This window comes from Bubalus bubalis, chromosome 3, assembly GCF_019923935.1.
Source record: "Bubalus bubalis isolate 160015118507 breed Murrah chromosome 3, NDDB_SH_1, whole genome shotgun sequence".
Classification (NCBI taxonomy): Eukaryota; Metazoa; Chordata; class Mammalia; order Artiodactyla; family Bovidae; genus Bubalus; species Bubalus bubalis.
In genome coordinates, this window is record NC_059159.1 from 163,994,104 (window position 1) to 164,017,310 (window position 23,207).

The 23,207-nt window shown below is 43.6% G+C and overlaps 1 protein-coding gene and 1 long non-coding RNA gene across 3 annotated transcripts; one reads left to right on the top strand and one right to left on the bottom strand.

Moving 5' to 3' along the window:
* Window positions 1-296: 296 nt before the first annotated feature.
* LOC102407870 (major allergen Equ c 1) lies at window positions 297-15,666 on the bottom strand. 2 transcript variants are annotated; one of them, XM_044940466.2, is made up of 7 exons: window positions 15,316-15,666; window positions 13,317-13,403; window positions 3,306-3,379; window positions 2,205-2,309; window positions 1,753-1,854; window positions 1,508-1,557; window positions 297-562 (listed from the first exon to the last, which is right to left on the bottom strand). In XM_044940466.2, the coding sequence occupies exons 2-6, from the start codon at window positions 13,343-13,345 to the stop codon at window positions 1,520-1,522; spliced, it is 348 nt and encodes a 115-aa protein (XP_044796401.2). In that variant the 5' UTR covers window positions 13,346-13,403; window positions 15,316-15,666; the 3' UTR covers window positions 297-562; window positions 1,508-1,519. The 2 variants fall into 2 exon arrangements, with proteins under 2 accessions (XP_044796401.2, XP_044796400.2); XM_044940465.2 differs by lacking the exons at window positions 13,317-13,403; window positions 15,316-15,666 and adding exons at window positions 4,194-4,328; window positions 4,762-4,950.
* LOC123332956 lies at window positions 12,165-22,504 on the top strand. Its single transcript, XR_006550166.2, has 4 exons — window positions 12,165-12,330; window positions 14,834-14,982; window positions 19,643-19,716; window positions 22,311-22,504. It is a non-coding gene; the product is annotated as an uncharacterized LOC123332956 (long non-coding RNA).
* The last annotated feature ends 703 nt before the right edge of the window (window positions 22,505-23,207 follow it).

Here is a 23,207-nt window from a genome sequence, read left to right on the forward strand (position 1 = left end):
ACATGTTGAGCTGGTGCCAGCCCCAGCAGCAACTCTCTCTCAGTACCCCCACTGAAAAAGAGAATTCTAGGATGGAGCAATTTCTAGGGCAAGTCTTACAGTTTATCAGGTCACTAAGAAATGGGTAACTCAAAAGACAAGTAGCACTCATCGAGACAGAGTGTTACTGCAGACGAGGGAAAATCCTGAAACTCGGGGAAGGTTCTGAGAGCCTAGGGGAAGGTTCTGGTCACAAGGCTTCATTTTCTTCCTGTCACTCCCACGTCTTTTACATAAACGAAGAAAACCCACATGACTGCAAGGCAAATCATTTATTGAACAGGTTGAGGAAGGTCTTATTCATGGACCTGCTGTCCTGAATGGGGCAAAGGGCATCGGAAATCTGGAGGCAACTTTGATTCTCAGTGAGCTGCTAAGTCTTCCTAGATAATTAGGGAATATCCTGAAGATGCAGAGACGGTGCCTTCCCGTGCGATAGTGGTGGAAGTCAGGCCCCAGCACTTGTCATAAGATGATGTGGGAACCATGGAAGAGAAGATTCTGGAGCCCAAATGAGGTGGCACTAAAGAAGCAAATGAGAATGAGAACACAAAAGCTTACTAAGTGCTTCTCAGACTGAACTGAGGACGAAGAGAATTTCTGTTACCAAAAATACGTTGAAGAAATAGTCATGAACCTGCATTCTAACCCATGCTATTTGCCAGAATAGGGGAAGGGGGAGTGTTAATGATTCTTTTCCTGTTTTTTTTTTTTCTATTGTTGATCCCATCTTAACCTGCCCCAGAGCCTATGAAAAGAAGAGTGGAAGCAATGAAGGATGCTAGGCTTATTTCTGCCATCCTCAGGACTGGAAGTTTTCAAGTGTTTTTGACAAATTGGCAAAAGCCATAGCAATCTTTTATTAAATGCTGACTTTATGTAAGCCACAGTTGCTAAGACTTTCACCTACATTATCTGAATGAACCCGCACAATAAATCTGAGGCAGGAAACAGATAAGGAAACTCAAGAGACTATTTTCCAGGTTGGAAGACAACTGGAAGCTCAGACAGATTACAAGTTAAGGATGTGCAGATTACAAATTAAGGATGTGCAGAGATTGAAGGAAGAAATCTTTTCCATATATTGGAGGGTGAGATGGGCTTTCAGGATTAGAAGATCGACCACAAACACAGAATGTATTTGAGTTTCATATTCGCACCCTTTTCCCATTTAAAACTATAAGTCTTACTAATTTTTTCCACATTATCAATTACTGAGCCCTTTTCTGCAGCACTGTATCCACACTAATTCTGTAAGGTAGACATCATTGTTCCCCTTTTTATTGCTGTATCATTTGCTAAAAAACTCATGGCAGGAGTAGATCCTGAACCCAGGTCCTCCAACTCCAAATTTCAAGCTCTTCCTACCAAATTATTTTTATTGTGATTTTTAAATCTTCTACTGTAATCCCCTAATGCTTCTGGAAGGTACTGAACCCTGGGCCACCCTGTCTCCAGCAGAGCTCACCAAACTGCAGCCCTAGGCCGCTCCATTCCCTCGCGCCTGCAAGCAGCGATCTGTAGAGGCAGAGAAGAGCACATTCAAACACCAACCCCAGTTTACTTCCCAGAACAAAACCAGGTGATTTTCCAGGTTAGGACAAGGGGGACTGAATGGGGGTATTAACTTCTCTTGGATTTCTCCCTTCGGTAACATTCCTACTCAGCAACATGGGACTTCAGGCAGAGAAAGCCAGAGATAGCTCAACTTACCCACTTTGGTCAGGTCAATAACGTTTTCCTTAACAACTCCATACTTTTGGCAAATTTCCACAAACTCGTTCTTGAGTTCTGGACTCGTATCTGGTTCTCGGGCTGTGGGAAGAGTAACAGGAGCTGCTTTGTCCTGTTTCCTGGTGATTGAGGCTCATGAGAGGGGTGGGTCTCCGGCCGAGTGGGAAAGTGAATGGCACTGATTACATGCTTAGGCACAAGTCTCAGGGATGGAAAAAAGTCTTTCTTGAATGTGACACCTTAGGATATCTTTCTGGCACAGTGCGAGAGTCATCATCTTCCCATCACTGAGCCCGAGAGATTTTACCACAGGGGAGCATCTGTCTTTAATGGGGAGAGAGGTCCCAGGGTACAACAGGGAAGTCCACTCTGTCTCCTTCCTCCCGTGGTCTCCCCACCCCAAGATGAGCGCCAGCATGAAAGTACTCTACCGTAGAGCTCTAGCAGTTGGTACAAGTCGCTGAAATTCTTGAGATAAAAAATAATATGTTGACTATAGTTCACCTGAAGTATGCGAAATTTATTCTCTCCATCATCTGTGGAGAAAACAGAACACGGCTCAGAACTTCTTTGGTCTGTGGGAAAGAAGTGAAACCCTTTTATCTGTTCTCTCCCACAAAACAAATCCTGAAAGAAATGGTGATATCTGCTGCCTTCCATCTGCATCTCTCTGGGCTTTGAGATGCAATTTCTAAGCAACACCGATGGAGTGACCATTAGGGGTAGAAAAATTCAGCCACAGCAGTAACTTCCCCTCTATCCTGACACCTGAGACTCACCTACCTCTCTCAACCATCTCTGCCAACTATGTGCCTCTGTCTTCTCTACAAGCCCCGTTGGCCTTTATACCCAGTGCTACATCCTGAATGATATGCTGTGACCTTTTGACATTGTCAGAAAGTGGGGCAGGGAACTACTCTGGTGATCCAGCGGTTAAGAATCCATCTGCCAATGCAGTGGACACAGGTTTGATCCATGATCCAAGAAGACTCCACATACCTCGGAGCAACTAAGATTGTATACTCTAGAGCCCACAGTCCCACCTACTAAGCCCATGCGGTGCAAGTGCTAAGCCCAAGAGCCCTAAAGCCCTGAAGCCCATGATCCACAGCAAGAGATAAGCTGCCGCAATGAGAAGCCTGGGCATTGCAACTAGAGAGCAGCCCCTGCTTGCTGAAACTAGAGAAAGCCTGAAAACAGCAATGAAGACTCAGTGTAGCAAAAATAAAAAAATATATTTTTTTAAGTAGGCAAGGAATGAGAAGCTGTCCTTCCAATTTACTTTTTTATTTGCCAACTTCCTTTTGTTGCAGGAAGTACCTATGACCAAGCTGCTTTCTCTGTCTGATGATATTGCATGCCAGGCACCGGCTTTGACACACACATTTCTGCCAAATTCAGGATATTGGCTATTAGATGGCCACATTAGATTATCATTATGCATATCAGGAACTGATCAAGATCCTGGACTTTAGCAAATTCCTTGCACTTGGAAGTAGAATTTAGAAAGACTTTTTTTTAAACATACTCACAGCTAACGGTATATACGCCATCCTCTCCTGTGCTGTCAGAAACCAAAGAAAGCTCAGTACACACTCCGTTTACCCTGTAAAACAAAATGAGCTGATGCCCAAGAGATCCTGAAGGGATTGGCTCCCTCACATTCTACCTGTAACTTGAGTTTCCGATTCCACTGATTAGCAGTCGAACATTTTGGGTATAGTTTCCAAAGCATTTTTATTTACATTATTTCACTTCATTTGGTACTTTGAGAATGAGTCCACTTCTTCTATCCCTATGCCTCTATCACCTCTTCACACTATTACTATTATGGCAGCTACTTGTCTAGAGAATTAGCTGGGTTCTGACCCAGGGCCAACTTCTCCGATAGTGACTTACAAACATCACCTCACTTGATCCTCACAAAAATACAGAGAGAGAATTATATCATTGTCTTTTACTCCAGAGAAGACTGAGGAAGAAAGAGATGAATTTTCCTGGTGACACAAAGAGAATCAGAACTGGATCGGGTGTTGATTCTGAATCCTGTGCTCTTAGCCTGTGCTGTCTTTCCATGGACAGGGAGGCCTGGCGTGCTGCAATTCATGGGGTTGCAAAGAGTCAGACACGACTAAGCGACTGAACTGATCTGATCTGAATGATCTGACGCCTCTCTACCCCTTACCTCCTCTATTCCCACTGAAAAGTATTCCTGTCCCAATTCTTATCCCTGAAATCTAGCAAAGTCACAGGCTCAGGTTCCTCAATCCCTGGGTCAGTGCCAACAATTTTATCAAGGATGGGCCCTGATTTTAGTAAAGGCCCAGAATATATGCACATTCGCGCGCGTGTGTGTAAAGCTCCAACACCATATTCAGACTTCTGTTTTTCCTTTCCCAAGCAAAAAAATACACACTTACTTTGTATGCATTTTAATAAACAAAGAACAATTTTCCGAGACTGATGTGCTCCACAAAAAACCTCATGCTACCATTTTCTTCTATCTTTTCCCTGTTGTCTGAGGCCAAGAGAATTGAAAACCATTCCCCTGTAATCTGCAATAAATCAATAAAATGATTGGGTGAGAAAAGAGGAAAGGAATACAACATGAACCTTTGTCTCCTTGAACCCTGACCTCTGGGCCAGGACCCTCATCGTGATGATGTGAAGATGAAATTAGACTCGGGTGAATCAGCACTATATCTAGGACTTTTTCCACTGTTCACTGTTCCTCCAGTAAGTTGGAGTTTCCCTAACCTTTTAACATGGCACCACTGCCCTTTCTTAGACCAAGATCTGAAGCCTTCCATTTCCTTTATTATGTCAAGGACCGCCTTTCCTCCCAGAGGGCCACTCTGCTTCAGAATCTTCCAAAATGCCCTCCAAAATCCAAAGCCACTATGCTCCACTGCCCATCAGTGAGTGTGGGGCTTCCCTCATAGCTCAGTTGGTAAAGAATCTGCCTGCAATTTGCTTCCCTGCCCTTACCTTTGGAATATCGAAGTCGCTTCTCACAACATCAGTTTCCCTCCTGGGCACAGACTAGGGTCAGCCCCAGACACAGCAGCAGCAGCTTCATCTTGGCAGGAGACAGCTCTGTCTTCTCTACTGTCACTGGGAGTGAGTCTCTTCCTGATGGTGGCTTGTCTCCCCAGGGCCTCTCCTTTTATATCCGCTCCGGGTCCAGCTTACTGTCCACAAGGCACCACCTCTCCTCCTCCCACATTGTGACATGGGCTGTTATTCCCTGGGGCGAGGCAAAGGACTGTTCCTGACCTTCTGAAATTTGGCAACTTCATCTCTTTTCAATCTACTTAGTGACCATAAATTTCTCAAAACACATACTCTAGAAAAATAGTGGAGGCTTGAAAGGGCTGCCTTGTGGACCAGATTTAACTGTGGATCTGGCTTCAGTTCAGTTCACTTCAGTCCCTCAATATGTCCGACTCTTTGCGACACAATGAATTGCAGCACACCAGGCCTCCCTGTCCATACCAACTCCCGGAGTTCACTCAGACTCACGTCCATCGAGTCAGTGATGCCATCCAGCTATCTCATCCTCTGTCGTCCCCTTCTCCTCCTGCCCCCAATCCCTCCCAGCATCAGAGTCTCTTCCAATGAGTCAACTCTTCGAATGAGGTGGCCAAAGTACTGGAGTTTCAGCTTTAGCATCATTCCTTCCAAAGAAATCCCAGGGCTGATCTCCTTCAGAATGGACTGGTTGGATCTCCTTGCAGTCCAAGGCACTCTCAAGAGTCTTATCCAACACCATAGTTCAAAAGCATCAATTCTTCGGTACTCAGCTTTCTTCACAGTCCAACTCTAAAATCCATACATGACCACTGGAAAAACCATAGCTTTGACTAGACAGACCTTTGTTGGCAAAGTAATGTCTCTGCTTTTCAATATGCTATCTAGGTTGGTCATAACTTTTCTTCCAAGGAGTAAGCATCTTTTAATTTCATGGCTGCAGTCACCATCTGCAGTGATTTTGGAGCCCAAAAAATAAAGTCTGACACTGTTTCCACTGTTTCCCCATCTATTTCCCATGAAGTGATGGGACCAGATGCCATGATCTTCGTTTTCTGAATGTTGAGCTTTAAGCCAACTTTTTCACTCTCCTCTTTCACTTTCATCATGAGGCTCTTTAGTTCTTCTTCACTTTCTGCCATAAGAGTGGTGTCATCTGCATATCTGAGGTTATTGATATTTCTCCTGGCAATCTTGATTCCAGCTTGTGCTTCTTCCAGTCCAGTGTTTCTCATGATGTACTCTGCATAGAAGTTAAACAAGCAGGGTGATAATATACAGTCTTGACATACTCCTTTTCCTATGTGGAACCAGTCTGTTGTTCCATGTCCAGTTATAACTGTTGCTTCCTGACCTGCATATAGGTTTCTCAAGAGGTAGGTCAGGTGGTCTGGTATTCCCATCTCTTTCAGAATTTTCCACAGTTTATTGTGATCCACACAAAGGCTTTGGCATAGTAAATAAAACAGATGTTTTTCTGTAACTCTCTTGCTCTCTTGCTTTTTTGATGATCCAGTGGATGTTGGCAATTTGATCTCTGGTTCCTCTGCCTTTTCTAAAACCAGCTTGAACTTCTGGAAGTTCACGGTTTACGTATTGCTGAAGCCTGGCTTGGAGAACTTTGAGCATTACTTCACTAGCATGTGAGATGAGTGCAATTGTGCGGTAGTTTGAACATTCTTTGGCATTGCCTTTCTTTGGGATTGGAATGAAAAGTGACCTTTTCCAGTCCTGTGGCCACTGCTGAGTTTTCCAAATTTGCTGGCATATTGAGTGCAGCACTTTCACAGCATCATCTTTCAGGATTTGAAGTAGCATAACTGGAATTCCATCACCTCCACTAGCTTTGTTCGTAGTGATGCTTTCTAAGGCCCACTTGACTTCACATTCCAGGATGTCTGGCTGTAGGTGAGTGATCACACCGTCGTGATTACCTTGGTCGTGAAGATCTTTTTGTACAGTTCTTCTGTGTATTACTGCCACCTCTTCTTAATATCTTCTGCTTCTGTTAGGTCCATACCATTTCTGTCCTTTATTGAGCCCATCTTTGCAGGAAATGTTCCCTTGGTATCTCTAATTTTCTTGAAGAGATCTCTAGTCTTTCCCATTCTGTTGTTTTCCTCTATTTCTTTGCACTGATCACTGAGGAAGGCTTGCTTATCTCTCCTTGCTATTCTTTGGAACTCTGCATTCAGATGCTTAGATATTTCCTTTTCTCCTTTGCTTTTCACTTCTCTTCTTTTCACAGCTATTTGTAAGGCCTCCTCAACAGCCGTTTTGCTTTTTTTCATTTCCATGGGGATGGTCTTGATCCCTGTCTCCTGTACAATGTCACGAACCTCATTCCATAGTTCATCAGGCACTCTATCTATCAGATCTAATCCCTTAAATCTATTTCTCACTTCCACTGTATAATCATAAGGGATTTGATTTAGGTCATACCTGAATGGTCTAGTGGTTTTCCCTACTTTCTTCAATTTAAGTCTGAATTTGGTAATAAGGAGCTCATGATCTGAGCCACAGTCAGCTCCTGGTCTTGTTTTTGCTGACTGTATAGAGCTTCTCCATCTTTGGCTGCAAAGAATATAATCAATCTGATTTCGGTGTTGACCATCTGGTGATGTCCATGTGTAGAGTCTTCTCTTGTGTTGTTGGAAGACGGTGTTTGCTATGACCAGTGCATTTTCTTGGCAAAACTCTATTAGTCTTTGCCCTGCTTCATTCTGTATTCCAAGGCCAAATTTGCCTGTTACTCCAGGTGTTTCTTGACTTCCTACTTTTGCATTCCAGTCCCCTATAATGCAAAGGACATCTTTTTTGGGTGTTAGTTCTAAAAGGTCTTGTAGGTCTTCATAGAACCGTTCAACTTCAGCTTCTTCAGCGTTACCGGTTGGGGCATAGACTTGGATTACTGTGATATTGAATGGTTTGCCTTGGAAACGAACAGAGATCATTCTGTCGTTTGTGAGATTGCATCCAAGTACTGCATTTTGGACTGTTTTGTTGACCATGATGGCTACTCCATTTCTTCTAAGGGATTCCTGCCTGCAGTAGTAGATATAATGGTCATCTGAGTTAAATTCACCCATTCCAGTCCATTTGAGTTCGCTGATTCCTAGAATGTCGATGTTCACTCTTGCCATCTCCTGTTTGACCACTTCCAATTTGCCTTGATTCATGGACCTGACATTCCAGGTTCCTATGCAATATTGCTCTTTACAGCATTGGACCTTGCTTCTATCACCAGCCACATCCACAACTGGGTATAGTTTTTGCTTTGGCTCCATCCCTTCATTCTTTCTGGAGTTATTTCTCCACTGATCTCCAGTAGCATATTGGGCCCCTACTGACCTGGGGAGTTCCTCTTTCAGTATCCTATCATTTTGCCTTTTCATACTGTTCATGGGGTTCTCAAGGCAAGAATACTGAAGATACCCCATGTCCAAGGTAAGAGAAACCCAAGTAGGACTGTAGGTGTTGCAAGAGGGCAACAGAGGGCAGACACACTGAAATCATAATCACAGAAAATTTGCCAATCTGATCACAGGGACCACAGCCTTGTCTAACTCAATGAAACTAAGCCATGCCAGTGGGGCCACCCAAGATGGGTGGGTCATGGTGGAGAGGGCTGACAGAATGTGGTCCACTGGAGAAGGGAATGGCAAACCACTTCAGTATTCTTGCCTTGAGAACCCCATGAACAGTATGAAAGGGATCTGGCTTAGAATCCAAAATCCAGTTACATGTGGCAGAAATGGAGTCTAACCAAGGAACAGGGTGGTAGGGACTCTGTGTCTCAATGGAATTTGGTGAGTCACTTCATTTTAATAGTCTCAGAAACAGAGAAACTGTCTCTGCCAAAGATGATGGTAGCTATCACAAAGCATTAACACAGAGTTGGTTAAAATGGGGTTGGATAAAATATTAACAAAGTCTTTAAAGTATGGTGTCTGGTATTCAGTCCATTTAAATTCCTTTTCCTTTTTCTCTGAACTCAACCCCTGTAGTCTTTCCTTTCCACACAATGACTAAGGTAATGTGTAATCACTGTGTACACCTCACCATTCTTAGGTTCTGTAAGATAAACAGAGAAGTACAAGATGCCATCCTTCCTTTAAACAAGTTTCAATGAAGGTGGGGAAATGCTTCCTGTACTCAATAAGAACTTAATCCTACAAGCATGAAAATAACTCAACTGAATGGGACCAAGTCCAGACCATTGTTGGTCAGCAAAGGGGTGATGGTAGGAGGTAGTATCATGCAGATAGTGCCTAAGGGGACTTCCCTGGTGATCCAGTGCTTAAGAATCTGCCTTCCAATGCAGGGGATGCGGTTCGACCTCTGGTCGGGAAACTAAGATCCCATAAGCCACAGAGCAACTAAGCCCATGAGCGACAACTACTGAGTCTATGTTCCTTAACCACAGGGCGGCAACTAAGACCAGATGCAGCCGAAGATAAATAATTTTTTTTTTTTTTTTTTAAGGAAAGGGCCTCTTCGACTGGCAGAGCGATGCCTGCAACATCAGCTGCTGTGTGGGTCTGTGCCTGCTGCCCGGCAAGCTGCAGAAGCAGCGCAGCACCAACGTCAAGAACTGACGCCTCCCCGTGTTCAGAGAGGACTTCTTTGATGGCCTGGGGCCAGTCAGTGTGAGGAAGCTGGCGTTCAGGATCAAGGTGGTGAACAAGGGCAGCAGTCTCAAGCGGGACACGCTGCTGGGGAAGAAGCAGCTGCCCCTGACCTCCACCACTGCCCTTCTTGTAGAGGCCCTGCTCCCCTCCGGATCCTGCAGGGAAGCCCTGATGCTGAGGCTCTTGTTGGGGGTGTCCTGGATCATACTTTTCCAGGGGTTACTTTTAATGGAAGAGAAGAAAGAGGGCTGCTGGTGGAAAAGGAAGGGCCAGCTTGCCAGGCTGAGTCCCTCTGGACCCCAAGTTCCTTGCCCCCACTGCCACTGCTCACCCCTTCCGGAGTTCTCGAACCTGGGCCTGGAGGTGGCAGAGTCCAATCACATACCCAGAGGCTGCCTGTCCTGGGGCCCAGCCAGATCTTCTATGCGGCACTGTGAGTATCCTCCGCCAGGTGCCCCCCAGAGAGTGGTCTAGGTCCCCGTTCTGCCTGCAGCGCCCCATAGGGCTGCAGGAGGACCCCCACTCCGGGGTTAAGTGGTCTTTGGGCAGCCCTCAGCCCTCCCAGGCTCCGGAGGTGAGAGCCAGTCAGAGGGAGGAGGGTGCCATGTCTGAGCTGCCTGGCAAAGACCCGCAGCCGAGGAGGAAGTCCCAGAGGATGGGAACAGGGGGTTGATGGCTCTGCCCCTTGAGTGAGACAGCCCTTCTGTCGGCTGCTTTCCTCCAAGGCCTGAAAGGACTCAATGGGATGCTTTGTGTGGAACCCTGAAAAGAACGTCCAGCACACACTGGGCTGGTGAGATCAGAGACTTATTCCAGGAGACAGGACTTGGGGTGGGTCTTGTAAGTTAGGGAGAAGATGGAGATGTGCAGAGCATGTGGGAAGAGCCCCCAGGTGAGAGGACAATATTGTGCTAAGATCCTGACCCCATAGCTGGGGCTTGTTAAAAGCTGTGGCTTATTCTGCCTTTAATTAATGTCCCCTTGTGAGTACTAGTGTGAATGAGCGTTCAGTTGTGTCCGACTCTGTGTGAGCCCATGGCCTGTACCCCATCTGAAGGAAAGTTACACAGCTCAAAATAGCCTGGAGTTAAAACTCCCCTCCAGGTCCTCCCCACCATTCTATGCAAAACAAAGAACTCTCTCACCCGAAGAAAAAAAAATGGACATAAAGGTTGATTATGCCCAGCTCCCAGGCAGTCCAGCCTCTGGCCGATCTCCAGAATTCTTTGCCCCAGACGTTTAAGAGATAACTAACCCAAACAACCTTGGAGAAAAACAGGCCCCCTTAAGACAGTAGATTTCCACATATATGCCTTCGTGGGTTAGCGTAGCAGCTCACTAATCTGACTGCTGCCCCTTCTCGCCTCATTAAAGGTGATCTGTTCCTGTAGAGTGCCAGTCTCGTTCTTTTTCCTAACCTCACCTTCTCTAACTCCCTTACCCTACACCGTTGGGCTCCTCTGTCCAAGGGATTTCCCAGGCAAAAATACTGGAGTGGGTTCCATTTCCTTCCCCAGGGATTGAACCCGTGTCTTCTACACTGCCAGGCAGATTCTTTACTGCTGAGCCAACAGGGAAACCCAGTAGTCCCTTCTGCATGCCTGAGAGAGTGACTGGAATCATGGGAGGGCTGGCATAAGGCAGTGGACCCAGGAATGGTGGCATTCAGTCTATGGCCTGCTTTAAGAAGTTTTCCCAGGGACTTCCCTGGTGGTCCAGTGGTTAAGACTTTGCCTTCCAATGCAGGGGACATCGTTCCCCTGGCCTGGGAGCTAGGACCCCACATGTCTTGTGGCCAAAAAGCCAAAGATAAAACAGAAGAAATATAGCTACAGATTTAATAAAGACTATAAAAATGGTCAATATTTTAAAAAAAATCATCCCAGGTCCTTGTGTGACCATTCCTAGTTCATGCTTAACTGATATCCAGCCACTGCTTTTTTGTCATCATGGGCTGACTGCAAGTTTTCCTGTCCCTGAGATGGAAGAATTGAATTTGACAAAAAGTAACAAAGGCTGTGTACTTTACTCCCAGGTTTTCATTCCTCGCAAGAAGAGATGGCAGCCCATAAGCAACCAGGTTTGCACCACGAACCACTCTTTCTGGGCTGTGGTGCTGAGGGCAGCATCAGCTACCACCACTTCACACAAGATCACCATTGCACCCACCACCGTTCCCAACCCTTAGAGCTCCACACCGTAACTTTCTGTGCTGGTGGAGATGTCTTTCCTGTTCTGCTTTGTACCTACCATAGCGCCTGATACGTATAGTATTACCTCTGGAATGTTGAACCTTAAATCCTGTCTGAAAAGCAGGATGTGCTTTTAAGCTCAGGATTGAGCACTAAAATGTGCTCAGTTGCTCAGTTGTGTCTGACTCTTTGCAACCCCATGGACTCAAGCCTGCCAGGCTCCCCTGCCCATGGGATTTTCCAGAAAAGAATACTGGAGTGGGGTGCCATTCCCTACTCTGCGGGATCTCCTGGCTCAAGGATCGAACCTGTGTCTCTTGTGTCTCCTGCTTTGGCAGGAGGATTCTTTACCACTGGCACCACCTGGGAAGCCCAGAAAGCACCAAGGATTCTAGTTTTGAGAAATAACCTTGTAAATCCTTGTAAAATCCTTTTGTAAATAAGAATATTACTTTGGGGCAGTGACTTCATTGTTAGCTCATGGCCCACAGGAGTGGAGAGAGGGCAGAGGATAGAAATCTATGATCTGAGGCCCGTGTTGTAGGTGATCTTATCTTTTGATACTAAGATCTAGTTGATTGTTCCCGACTCTGGTTATTCACTTCCATTTCAGATCCACCACATTTTTGGTGGTCAGCTCAAGCACTGCCAGGACAGCCTGTATTCACTGAGATAGTAAGGTCAAGGCTTCAAAAATACCAAAGGTATGATGCAATTCACCTAGCGGCTTGGTGAAAGAAGACCCAGTCAAAACCAAAGCTGAACTAATAATAAATCAATCAGGAGTGATGCTTGGCTTTAAAATAGGATTCCCTTAAATAATGTTCCTGTATTGTGCTTAAATATTTGTGGTAGGAGTTATAAATTAACAATATGAAACACTATTACAACTTGTAGGTGAGCAATAAATATCACAGTTGAGTGAATTATTGACTTTTTACTGTGGAAGATAGGAAGGGGTAGAGAGATGAGGAAAGATGACCAAAAAAACTAAAATAGAAGAATAACAACCACTGATGTTAGCATCTCTCAGAAGATGATGTAAGTACATGGCATAAGGATTCATTTTACAAAAGTTCACCTGACCATCCATTAATGGTGAACACATCTAGTATATAACGCAAAATACACAGGGTAAGTATTTGATGTAGAGTAATCCTGTCTGTGGTGTAGCAAGCTGCTTTAGAAGACGTGCTACTAAAGGATTTTTGAAAAATAATGAATCAGAATCTGAAAAGAATAGCTTTATATATATATATATATATATATACACACATGTATAACTGAACCATTTAGCTATACACCTGAGACTAACACAGCATTGTAAATCAACTCCTGTCCACGGGATTCTTAACTTACTTCAATTAATAAATAAAGGGAAGAACAATTAAGAGCCAAAACTGACCAGATCAGACACACAAAAAAATAATGATGCCACCTTATTCCCTCTCCTCAAACATCTACCAATCATTTAGGAACAGAGAGGTGATATTTAATCACATTCCCTCAGTTCAAACATGTCATTGACACCTCAATCCAAACTACTATATTACAGTCAAGTTGCATCTGTTATTTTTATATTTAAGGTGATTAGACTTAAACAAACTTAGGAACAACTTGGTAATCAAATAAAGAAGGGCGTTCAAAAACATATTTGTTCAAACGTGGGATTGTGCCATAATCCACTTACCAAGGCAGGTAGTTACAATGGGAATACATTTCGCAGCAGTACAAAAACCATCTTTCCAGGAGCCAGACATTAAAGAATGATATTTTGCTGTCATAAATAGAGAAAATATCAATGAGTATTAGATAAGTGCCTTATAAATATTATTTCATAGAATCTTCATAATAGATCTGTATGATAGGAATTATTATCCTGTTTATAAAGTATAAACTAAGACTCAGAGAGGTTAGGTAAACTTATCAAGAGCACACAGCGAGCAAGTGGGAGAACCCATACTGGAACCCAAGACTGTCTGAACCCAGAGCTCCTACACTGACTGACTCCACGACACAGATCAAGGCTTGATGTTTCTGACACGGAGGACAGGTGGAACAGGAATAAGTAGGCCCTCGGGGGTGTCTTCTTGGTAGTTACTATGGAAGAAGTTGCACGTAGATTTCCCCCAAATGTGACACTAGGGACATAGCTGAGGGTCAGATCAAGTGAAAGGCAAGTAGCAGCCCTCTCAGTCAACAAATATTTGATGGGTAAATGGATAATATGAGGGGTACTGCTCATCTAATGGGGCTTCCCAGGTGCTCAGGGGTAAAGAATTTACTTGCCAGTGCAGGAGACACAGGTTCATCCTCTGGGTCAGGAAAATCCCCTGGAGGAGGGCATGTCAACCCACTCCAGTATTCTTGCCTGGAGAATTCCATGGACAGAGGAGCCTGGTGGGCTATAGTCCATTGGGTTGCAAACAGTCAGACATGACTGAGTGACTGAGTGTAAACACAAGCATTTCTAACAAGGAATTAGGGGATGCTTCCATACCCCAAAAGGCAAAAACTATGCCCTTCCATTTGTGGCCACAAATACTGGTCACCAAACCACATTAAGACTTCCTCACCCAACGCTAAAATACAGAGCTTTTTATAAGTGACTCTCGGGAAGGGTGACAGTCTACTAGGAGGTTGAGAAATGACTAGCCTAAGTCATGATTCAGCGTGGGTAAGGGGCTTACGGAGTCCACATATGACCAGATAACAGTCCATCCATAACAGGCAACTTGACTGAAACTAACCAGCAGCCTGGAAATGGACATAGTGACCTTGTCCTCAGTCACACTCTTAATTAATTGAACAAATCACTCATTGAGACAGACAATAGAAACATTCAAGTCATGTTATATAATAGCAAGACACAGTGCCGAAAGGAACAGCAAGAAGTAATGCTTATTTGATTCATGTGCCAGACTGGAAGTACTCCTTGGACTCGAACATCCAGAGTAATTATATATTCTGATGGTAATGGCTCAAATCCAGTTTTAAAATAGCCACTCTCTTCACTGATGAAAGGTTTCTTGGGGTTAACAGCATCCCATCTGTGTCTTCTGGGCCCTCCAAAAAACAGATGCTGAGGCAGATTTAGGAGTGTAAAAGGCTTACTGGGATTAACACTTGTGAAAGGAAAAAGAAGGAAATGGGATTTGGGCAGGGGAGCTGCCAGACCATGACATGATCTGACAAAGTCTCTATCAGCCCAGCAGGGAGCTCTGAGCGTGTGAGAAGAGGCCTGTGTCAGGCAGAAAAGGATGGGACCTCGTGTCACAGTCTTGCACAGCCACTGGATGGGGCCAGCCCGAGAAGACCACGATCTCAGCTCAAGAGTTGAGGCCAATCGGAACCAGGTAACAGTGGAAGCTGTGGGTTAACCCCCCTCCTCACAGCTGCACAATGAGCCCTTTCTTGAAGAGGGAATCTGAGCGATGTATCTCTATGTCTGACACACCATCCTAATATCCAGAAAGAGGTAGTCCCTGCAAAAGGGATCCAGAGTTCTCTTCCCACATGGGGCAGGGGTGGAGGCAGAAACCCTTTCCTTCCCTCCTAGTTTGAAATTTCTAGCACAACATGAGGGCTCCCTGTGGGTAAGAAAACCAAGGATACCAGTGATTGTGGCCTCCAGATTCAAAATTATCAAGATTTCATTATCAGATTATCAAAATTCAGCAAGTACTTACTGCACGTGGGCCCAGGTTACCGGCAATCCATCTGGGACTCTCTAAAGCATATCATAGGAAAGTGAAGTCGCTCAGTCGTGTCCGACTCTTTGTGACCCCATGGACTGTAGCCTACCAGGCTCCTCTGTCCATGGGATTTTCCAGGCAATAGTACTAGCGTGGATGGCCATTTCCTTCTCCAGCAGATCTTCCCAACCCAGGGATGGAACCCAGGTCTCCCACACTGTAGACAGATCATGGGACCAGTTTATTCCATTGATACTGACACCACCAGGCTTCGGATGGGAGGAAGACAGTTTGGGCAGTGGGAAGAATAATCATAAATCTTGGATTATGAATTCTTCAGGAAAGGGTCAAGGAGTTCTGAAGATAAAAATCATTCATGTAACAATTTTGCCATAGGCCAGACCTAATTTGAAAACATGAAAATCTGTTTCATATCATCATTGTAAGGATCTGAAGAAATTATTTATGTAAAGAGCTTGGCATGTAGACAGCTACATGTAAAAGAATGAAATAAGAACACTCTTTAACACTATACACAAAAATAAACTCAAAATGGATTAAAGACCTAGATGTAAGACTGGATACTATAAAACTCTTAGAGGAAAAGCAGAGCACCCTTTGACATAGATTGCATCAATACCTTTTTTGATCCACTTTCTAGAGTAATGAAAATAAAAACAAAAATAAACAAATGGGACCTAATTAAGCATTAAATCTTTTGCACAGCAAAGGAAACTATAAGCAAAATGAAAAGACAACCCACAGAAGGGGAGAAGATATTTGCAAACCATGGGATCAACAAGAGATTACTCTCTCAAATATACAAATAGCTCATGTAGCTCAATATAAAAAAAGCGAGCAACCTAATAAAGAACATACGCAGAAGGTCTAAATAGACATTTTCCAAAGAAGATATACAGATAGCCAACAGGCACGTGAAAAGATTAATATTGCTAATTACTAGAGAAAGGCAAATCAAAACTACAATGAAGTATCACCTCACACCAGTCAGAATGGCCATCACCAAAAATTTACAAATAACAAATGCTGGAGAGGGTGTGGAGAAAATGGAACCTGCCTACACTCTTGTGGTAATGTAAATTGGTACAGGCACTATAGAGAACAGTATGGAGGTTCTTTAAAAAATAAAAAATAGAGCTACCATATGATCCGTTAATCCCACTCCTGGGCATATATCCAGAGAAAACCAAAACCATAATCTGAAAAGCTACATGCATCTAATGTTCACTGCATCACTATTTACAATTGCCAGGACATGGAAACAACCTAAATTTCCATCTACAGATGAATGGATAAAAAAAGCTGTGGTCCATATATACAATGGAATATTACTCAGCCATAAAAAAAGAATAAAATGATGCCATCTGTAGGAACACAGATGGACCTAGAGATTATCATACTAAGTGAAGCAAGTCAGAAAGAGAAAGATAACCATCATATGATATCATTTCCATGTGGGATCTAAAAAAATGATACAACTGAACTTATTTATAAAACAGAAGCAGACTCACAGCCTTAGAAAACAAATTTATGGTTAAGAAAGGGGAAAAGTGGGGCAGAGGGATAAATTAGGAAGTGGGATTAACATATACACACTACTACATATAAAACAGATAATCAACAAGGACCTATTCTGTAGCACAGGGAATGCTACTCAGTATTCTGTAATAAACTATATGGGAAAAGAATCTGAAAAAGTATAGATATATGTGTATGTATAACTGAATGACTTTGTTGTACACCTGAAATGAACTGTAATTACATCAACAGTACTTCAATACAACATTTTTAAAAATTTAAAAAGAGCCTGGCATAATGCCTGGCACATAGTAAGTGGTCAATTAATTGAAGCTAATCATATTCTTTTCTTTTGATCAACTTACTCAGTCAACAAACAGTCACTGTTGACTTAATATGTCCAAGCTCTGAGAGTACACTGTTGACAAAAATAGCTGAAATCCCTGTCCTTACTGAGCTTCTACGATGGTCTATTTCTTTTTAATCTTCACATTCTGGATCCTATAAGGTCAGGAGTGTGACCTGAGGAAAAAGACCAAACTAGGTGCCTCTCCTTTAATTGTAGCCTCTACAAAAACCCTTGACTCTTTCCTTCTTTTCTTCAAGCTGCACTCCCCTCTAGAAAGCCCTCCCTCCTCTGCCTTTTCAAATATTATCCTTCCTCCAAGGCCAAGAATTCAAGGCTTCCTTTGACACCCCAGGGCTCATTCTTCTCAGCCTTTGCATGTTCCCTAGCACAGGTGGTGCTAGTGGTCGGAACCCGCCTGTCAATGCAGGAGGCAGAAGAGACCTGGCTTCAGTCCCTGGGTCGGGAAGATCCCCTGGAGAAGGAAACAGCAACCCACTCCAGTGTTCTTGCCCGGGGAATCCCATGGACAGAGGAGCCTGGCGGGCTACAGTCCATAGTGTCGCTAAGAGTTGGACATGACTGAAGCGATTTCACTTTCACTTTTCACTCTCATGCTTTGGAGAAGGAAATGGCAACCCACTCCAGTGTTCTTGCCTGGAGAATCCCAGGGACGGGGAAGCCTGGTGGGCTGCTGTCTATGGGGTCGCACAGAGTCAGGTACGACTGAAGCGACTTAGCAGCAGCAGCAACAATTTTACACTAATTAATCTCTAAATTCATAGAGTCTGGCCTGTTGCTGCTGCTGCTGCTGCTGGCCTGTAAACAACAGTAAATAGTAAATTAAGCACAGTCACATCTGCCAAGAGAACCAGAGGACCCCAGGAGGGCTTATTAGGTAGTTGTCTTGTATGACTTTGAAAGAACACACGGTTATCTTTTACCTTTTTTCAATTTCTGGATAATTTTTTAAAACACTGGTTTTTATGGTTACACATACATTGGAAAGGTAATTGTGAAAAGATAATGATCTTGGAGTCAGGAAAACCCAAGTTCAAATTATGCCTCCACGCTTAACCTCTGTTTCCTCAGAGTTGTTGCAGAGACAATGTAAATATAGAATGCAATAGGTTCCCAATAAATATCAGCTCTTTCACTCTCTTTCTCTTCTCTTTTGTGAAGAGAGATCACGTTTTGTTTTTATAGTGTTCTCTCTGTCGTCCCCAGCCCCAGCCAGGTTCTGGTAGAATGCCTGAGCTTTGGGTAATTGATTTTCAATAAATCTCCTCTGATTGTGTTCTATATGTCTTGTCTGTAATTTAGGCAAGTTCCTTCTCTTCTCTAGGCCTCAACTGATAAAAATGAGAGGATTTAATGGTTCTTAACTAAGGCCAGCACTAGTCCCAGGAGTGATTTTGGAAATGGGCAAAGGGATACAGCATTTTTTATTTTTACAGTAACTGGAAAGTATTACTGACATTTGGTGCTTAGGATCCAGGACTCCCCAGGTGGTGCCAGTTGTAAAGAACCTGCCTACCAATGCAGGAGACATAAGAGACCCAGGTTTGGTCCCTGGATTGGAAAGATCCCCTGGAGGAGGGTACGGCAACCCACTATATTATTCTTGCCTGGAGAATCCGATGGATAGAGGAGCCTGGCAGACCATATACAATACGGTTGCAAAGAGTTGGACATGACTGAAGCCACTTAGGACGCAGCACACACGCAAGCATGTTCCCTACAATATGGAACTGTTTCATCCAGCATCAACAGCGCCCCCACTGGGAAATACTGAACCATCTCTAGAGAAAGTAAAAGTGCTGTTATTCAAGTGCGTCCACTCTTTGCTACCCTATGGACTGTAGCCCGCCAGGCTCCTCTGTCCATGGAATTCTCCAGGCAAGAATACTGGAGTGCCATTTCCTTCTCCAGGGGATCTTCCTACCCCAGTGATTGAACCCAGGTCTCCTGCACTGCAGGCAGATTCTTTACCATCTGAGCCACCAAACAAAAAGTATATTTTATTTCCAAACATTTTAGCAATTCCCCAGACTATTCCATGTCAGAAACACAGCCTTATTTTGTTGACATGCTCTTGTCTGAAGAACAGCTTTGTTTTTGCTCTTGCCAGCCTCACTGGCACATCTATTTTCTGGGGACAGAGATTGTTCCAAGGCACCCTTATTGGGAACCAACTAGTCTTTGCTGAGTGTCCCAACCCAGTGCAGAGAATAGCAGGGAAGTTGAAGACAAGGTCTTACCATCAAGAGGGAAAAATACCCAAGCTTATGACATAAGGCAACACCAGTGTTCCAGGAGAAAGCTCAGGGACTGCTGGTTACATTCTGAATGAATCCATTCCAAACACACATCTCTTCTTTTTATTCTTTTGCTTGTGGCCTTGCATTAAGTAATTGTCTCACTCTCTCCCACCAGACACTGACTTGAGCTCCAAAGAGGAACAGCTGATTCCTGATGGTCTGTTTCCTCCTGGGTTTACTGCACAACAGGTATGAAATTTATACACTTTTACACCAACTCTAGTTTTCCCAATTCACCGTTGGTCTGGCATCCTGAAAAGGAGCAAGTCCTTTAAGTCAAGGAACCAAATATTTTTCCTTTTGGAAAAGTAAAGTCTTCATAAGACCACTGAGATTCTTTTAAAAACTGGCAAAGCAGGAAAATGAAGTGGCCAACAGGGGGCAGAAGAGGATGGATTTCATTTTCCTCCATGTGAATCATGTGAAGTTGCTCAGTTGTGTCCGACTCTTTGAGACCCCATGGACTACCAGGCTCCTCTGACTATGGGATTTTACAGGCAAGAGTACTGGAGTGGGTTGCCACTTTCTTCACCAGGGGATCTTCCTGACCCAGGGATCGAACCCAGGTCTCCCACATGGCAGGCAGACGCTTTACCATCTGAGCCACCAGGGAAGCCAGTAAGAGAGTCTCAGGGGGGTTGTAAATAACACACCACCTTACCTCCCCACTAGAGCAGGGAGGGGTAACCTCAAGTCAGCCAGGAGAGTAACCTGGAATCTTCTGATCTGCAGTAGGCGTGTTATCCATTGCGCCACTGGCCCTGTTGGTTATTTTCCTCCAGAAGCACTAAACGAGAAAAATATAAGTATTTAGCTGCATTCACTTAGAAAGTTGCTTGTTGTAATGTATTGGTAAGAGCCATGATAGCACAGTTGAACAGTTAAAATCTGCTCATCAGTTCAATGCTTTTTCTTTTTTTTCAAATGTCTTAAGGAAATAATTTTTCAACTTTAATTAATTCAGTGTGAAGTTGGACAATTTTGTTTGTTGTTAGTATCTACAGCTTTATCCAGCTTACTCAGAAACCTATACCAAATGCACTGGATCATATATTTAGGGGACAACTGTGGCGAACACGACATGTATGGAGTTAAACCATGTAAAATTTTCACTTTATAGGTTAAAAGATAGTTAATAATTGCAGTCTCTTATGGTTCCACTGAATAGTAGTGTTACCACTGCTGACATCAATGATTTTCATTTTCTGACATGTAATTATTGATCATAAATTACAGAATTTTATCAAAAAGATACATGCACTCCTATGTTCATTGCAGCGTTATTCACAATAGCCAAGACACAGAAACAACCTATATGTCCATCAACAGATGCATGGATAAAGAAGATGCGGCACATATATACCATGGAATACCACACTATAAAAAAGAACGAAACAATGCCATCTGCAGCAACATAGATGGACTTAGAGATTATCATACTAAGGGAAGTAATCAGAAAGACAAATACTGTATGACATCACTTACGTGCGGAATCTAAAATAGGACACAGGTGAACTTATCCATGAAATGGAAACAGACTCACAGACACAGGGAACAGACTTGCGATTGCCAAGGGCCAGGGGTGCGGGGGATTATTAGTCTGGGATTAGCAGGTGCAACCTATTATATAGAATAGATATACATGCCTAAAAAATGCTTAAACCTAGACTATTAAGTATGCCTATATGAATTTGGCAATGACTGATTATTTCTTGTTTTTTGCCCTACTTTATTCACTTAATATATATATAAATTCAAAACTTGCATTCTGAGTTTGAGAGCCAATTCTGTGGGATGACCATTAGTTTTGATGTTGGCATTTAGATTTATTTATAATGCAAAAATAAATTGAAATAGATTTGCATAGCATATAGGGAATAGATTTTTTAGTGTATGCTTTAATCTACCAGTGTCTTCAAATATGTTATTTACAAATCTAATACCATACACTTTATTATAAAACAGGTATAGAAACAGTTTTGTACAGTGAGATGTGCCAGTTTGTGGGACAGCCCACGTTAAATGGCTGTTCTGTTCAGTCTAACTGCATGTGGTGTAGTCTATTCAATCATGAGTTTTGGAGAGAGTCTTTCATTCAATAAAATTTTAATTTAGTATATGCAAAAATAAAGGTGGGGGGGCAGATCAAATGCTGATGAAAAGTCAAGCAAAACGAGGACCAAAGAAAAGTGTGAGTGATTTACTATCTTGAAGATAACAGGTGGCCTTGGAAAGACCTGTTCCTGTGCACCTGCAAGGACAGCAGCCTCTCCAAGATCCCTGTAACTGCCCATGTTTGGATCTGTTCCAGCTCATCCAGAGATGAAAGGGGAAGAATTCATAGCTACATTTCCCATCAACTTGGGAGAGTTGAAGCCAAAGTTGGCAAAGAGGAAGACAGCGGACTAGAGCCCAAAAGTGTGGCAAGGTTGCCCTCTAGTGGCCAGTCAGAGGCCTGACCTGTATTGTACAGCCTGGCTGGCTGCTCCCTGCCCACGGGAGCAGCCTCTTCCTGCTCCCTCTCTTCTGTGCATTGTGAGGTTTCTCAGGCCAGGAGTATTGAATGCTTATTTTTGTCATGTGTACACATGTAAATATAATATGCAACTACTACCTGAAGAATCCGCAGAGTACAGAAGTGGTACCCATTATGATGCCATTTAAAAATTGGAAAGTCTGTTATTTTAACAAATTTTAGAACTATAGCAATGGCTATTGGCTCTAATCTTCATCTTGTTGGTTTCCATTCACAAATGTAACCTATTTTTCTACACAACTTCCAGAGCAAACTTACAAAAATGGACATGAGATCACTTTACTGCTGAAAATCTCCATCTTTCCATCACCCCTAGAAAACCAGCCAAACTGCTTCCAGTGTTGACCTCTCCAAGCCCAACCTCATGTCCTAGCGGGCTCCTTCCTTCACTGGGCTTTCTGCTGTTTCCTGAACATGTCAAGCTTGTTTCCATCCCATGACCTTTGCAACTGCTATCCCTTCTAGAACACATTTGTCCTACATCATGGCAAGGCTTGTTCTTCCCAAAGTCACTGTCTAGCCTGCTTAGTTCCTCCACAGCACATAGTCCCTGCAATTTTATTATACATTTGTTTCACTTGTTTGCTTACTGTCTGTCTCTCTGAATAGATTATAAACTCCCACAGTACGGGGATTCTGTCTGCTTGTTCCGTGCTGTGTCCTTAATGCCCACTGTTGGGGCACAGAGCAGGTGTAATGGCGCCTGGCACAGAACAGGAGCTAAATTAACACATGGCAAATAAAGAATAAAGGAATGGTAAGATTCTGGCTATGTGATGTGTCAAAAATCCTTCTTTGGATGTTTCATGCAAAAGTTGCTTCTTTTTTTTTTTTTAATTTATGAGAACAAGCCAAAAGCATGTGAGAATAAAACACGATCCACTCCTAGAGTGATTTTGGAGATGCTGCTGCTGCTGCTGCTACTAAGTCGCTTCAGTCGTGTCCGACTCTGTACGACCCCATAGACGGCAGCCCACCAGGCTCCCCTGTCCCTGGGATTCTCCAGGCAAGAATACTGGAGTGGGTTGCCATTTCCTTCTCCAATGCATGAGAGTGAAAAGTGAAAGTGAAGTCGCTGGGTCATGTCACTCTTTGCGACCCCATGGACTGCAGCCTACCAGGCTCCTCCATCCATGGGATTTTC

Coding starts and splice junctions, on each gene's coding strand:
- LOC102407870 (XM_044940466.2), bottom strand. CDS start 13,345: ATGTATTCCCATTGTAACTACCTGCCTTG. Junction 3,380..13,316: donor CATTGTAACTACCTGCCTTG/GTAAGTGGATTA, acceptor TTTGTTTTACAG/GGTAAACGGAGTGTGTACTG. Junction 2,310..3,305: donor TGGCGTATATACCGTTAGCT/GTGAGTATGTTT, acceptor TTTTCTCCACAG/ATGATGGAGAGAATAAATTT.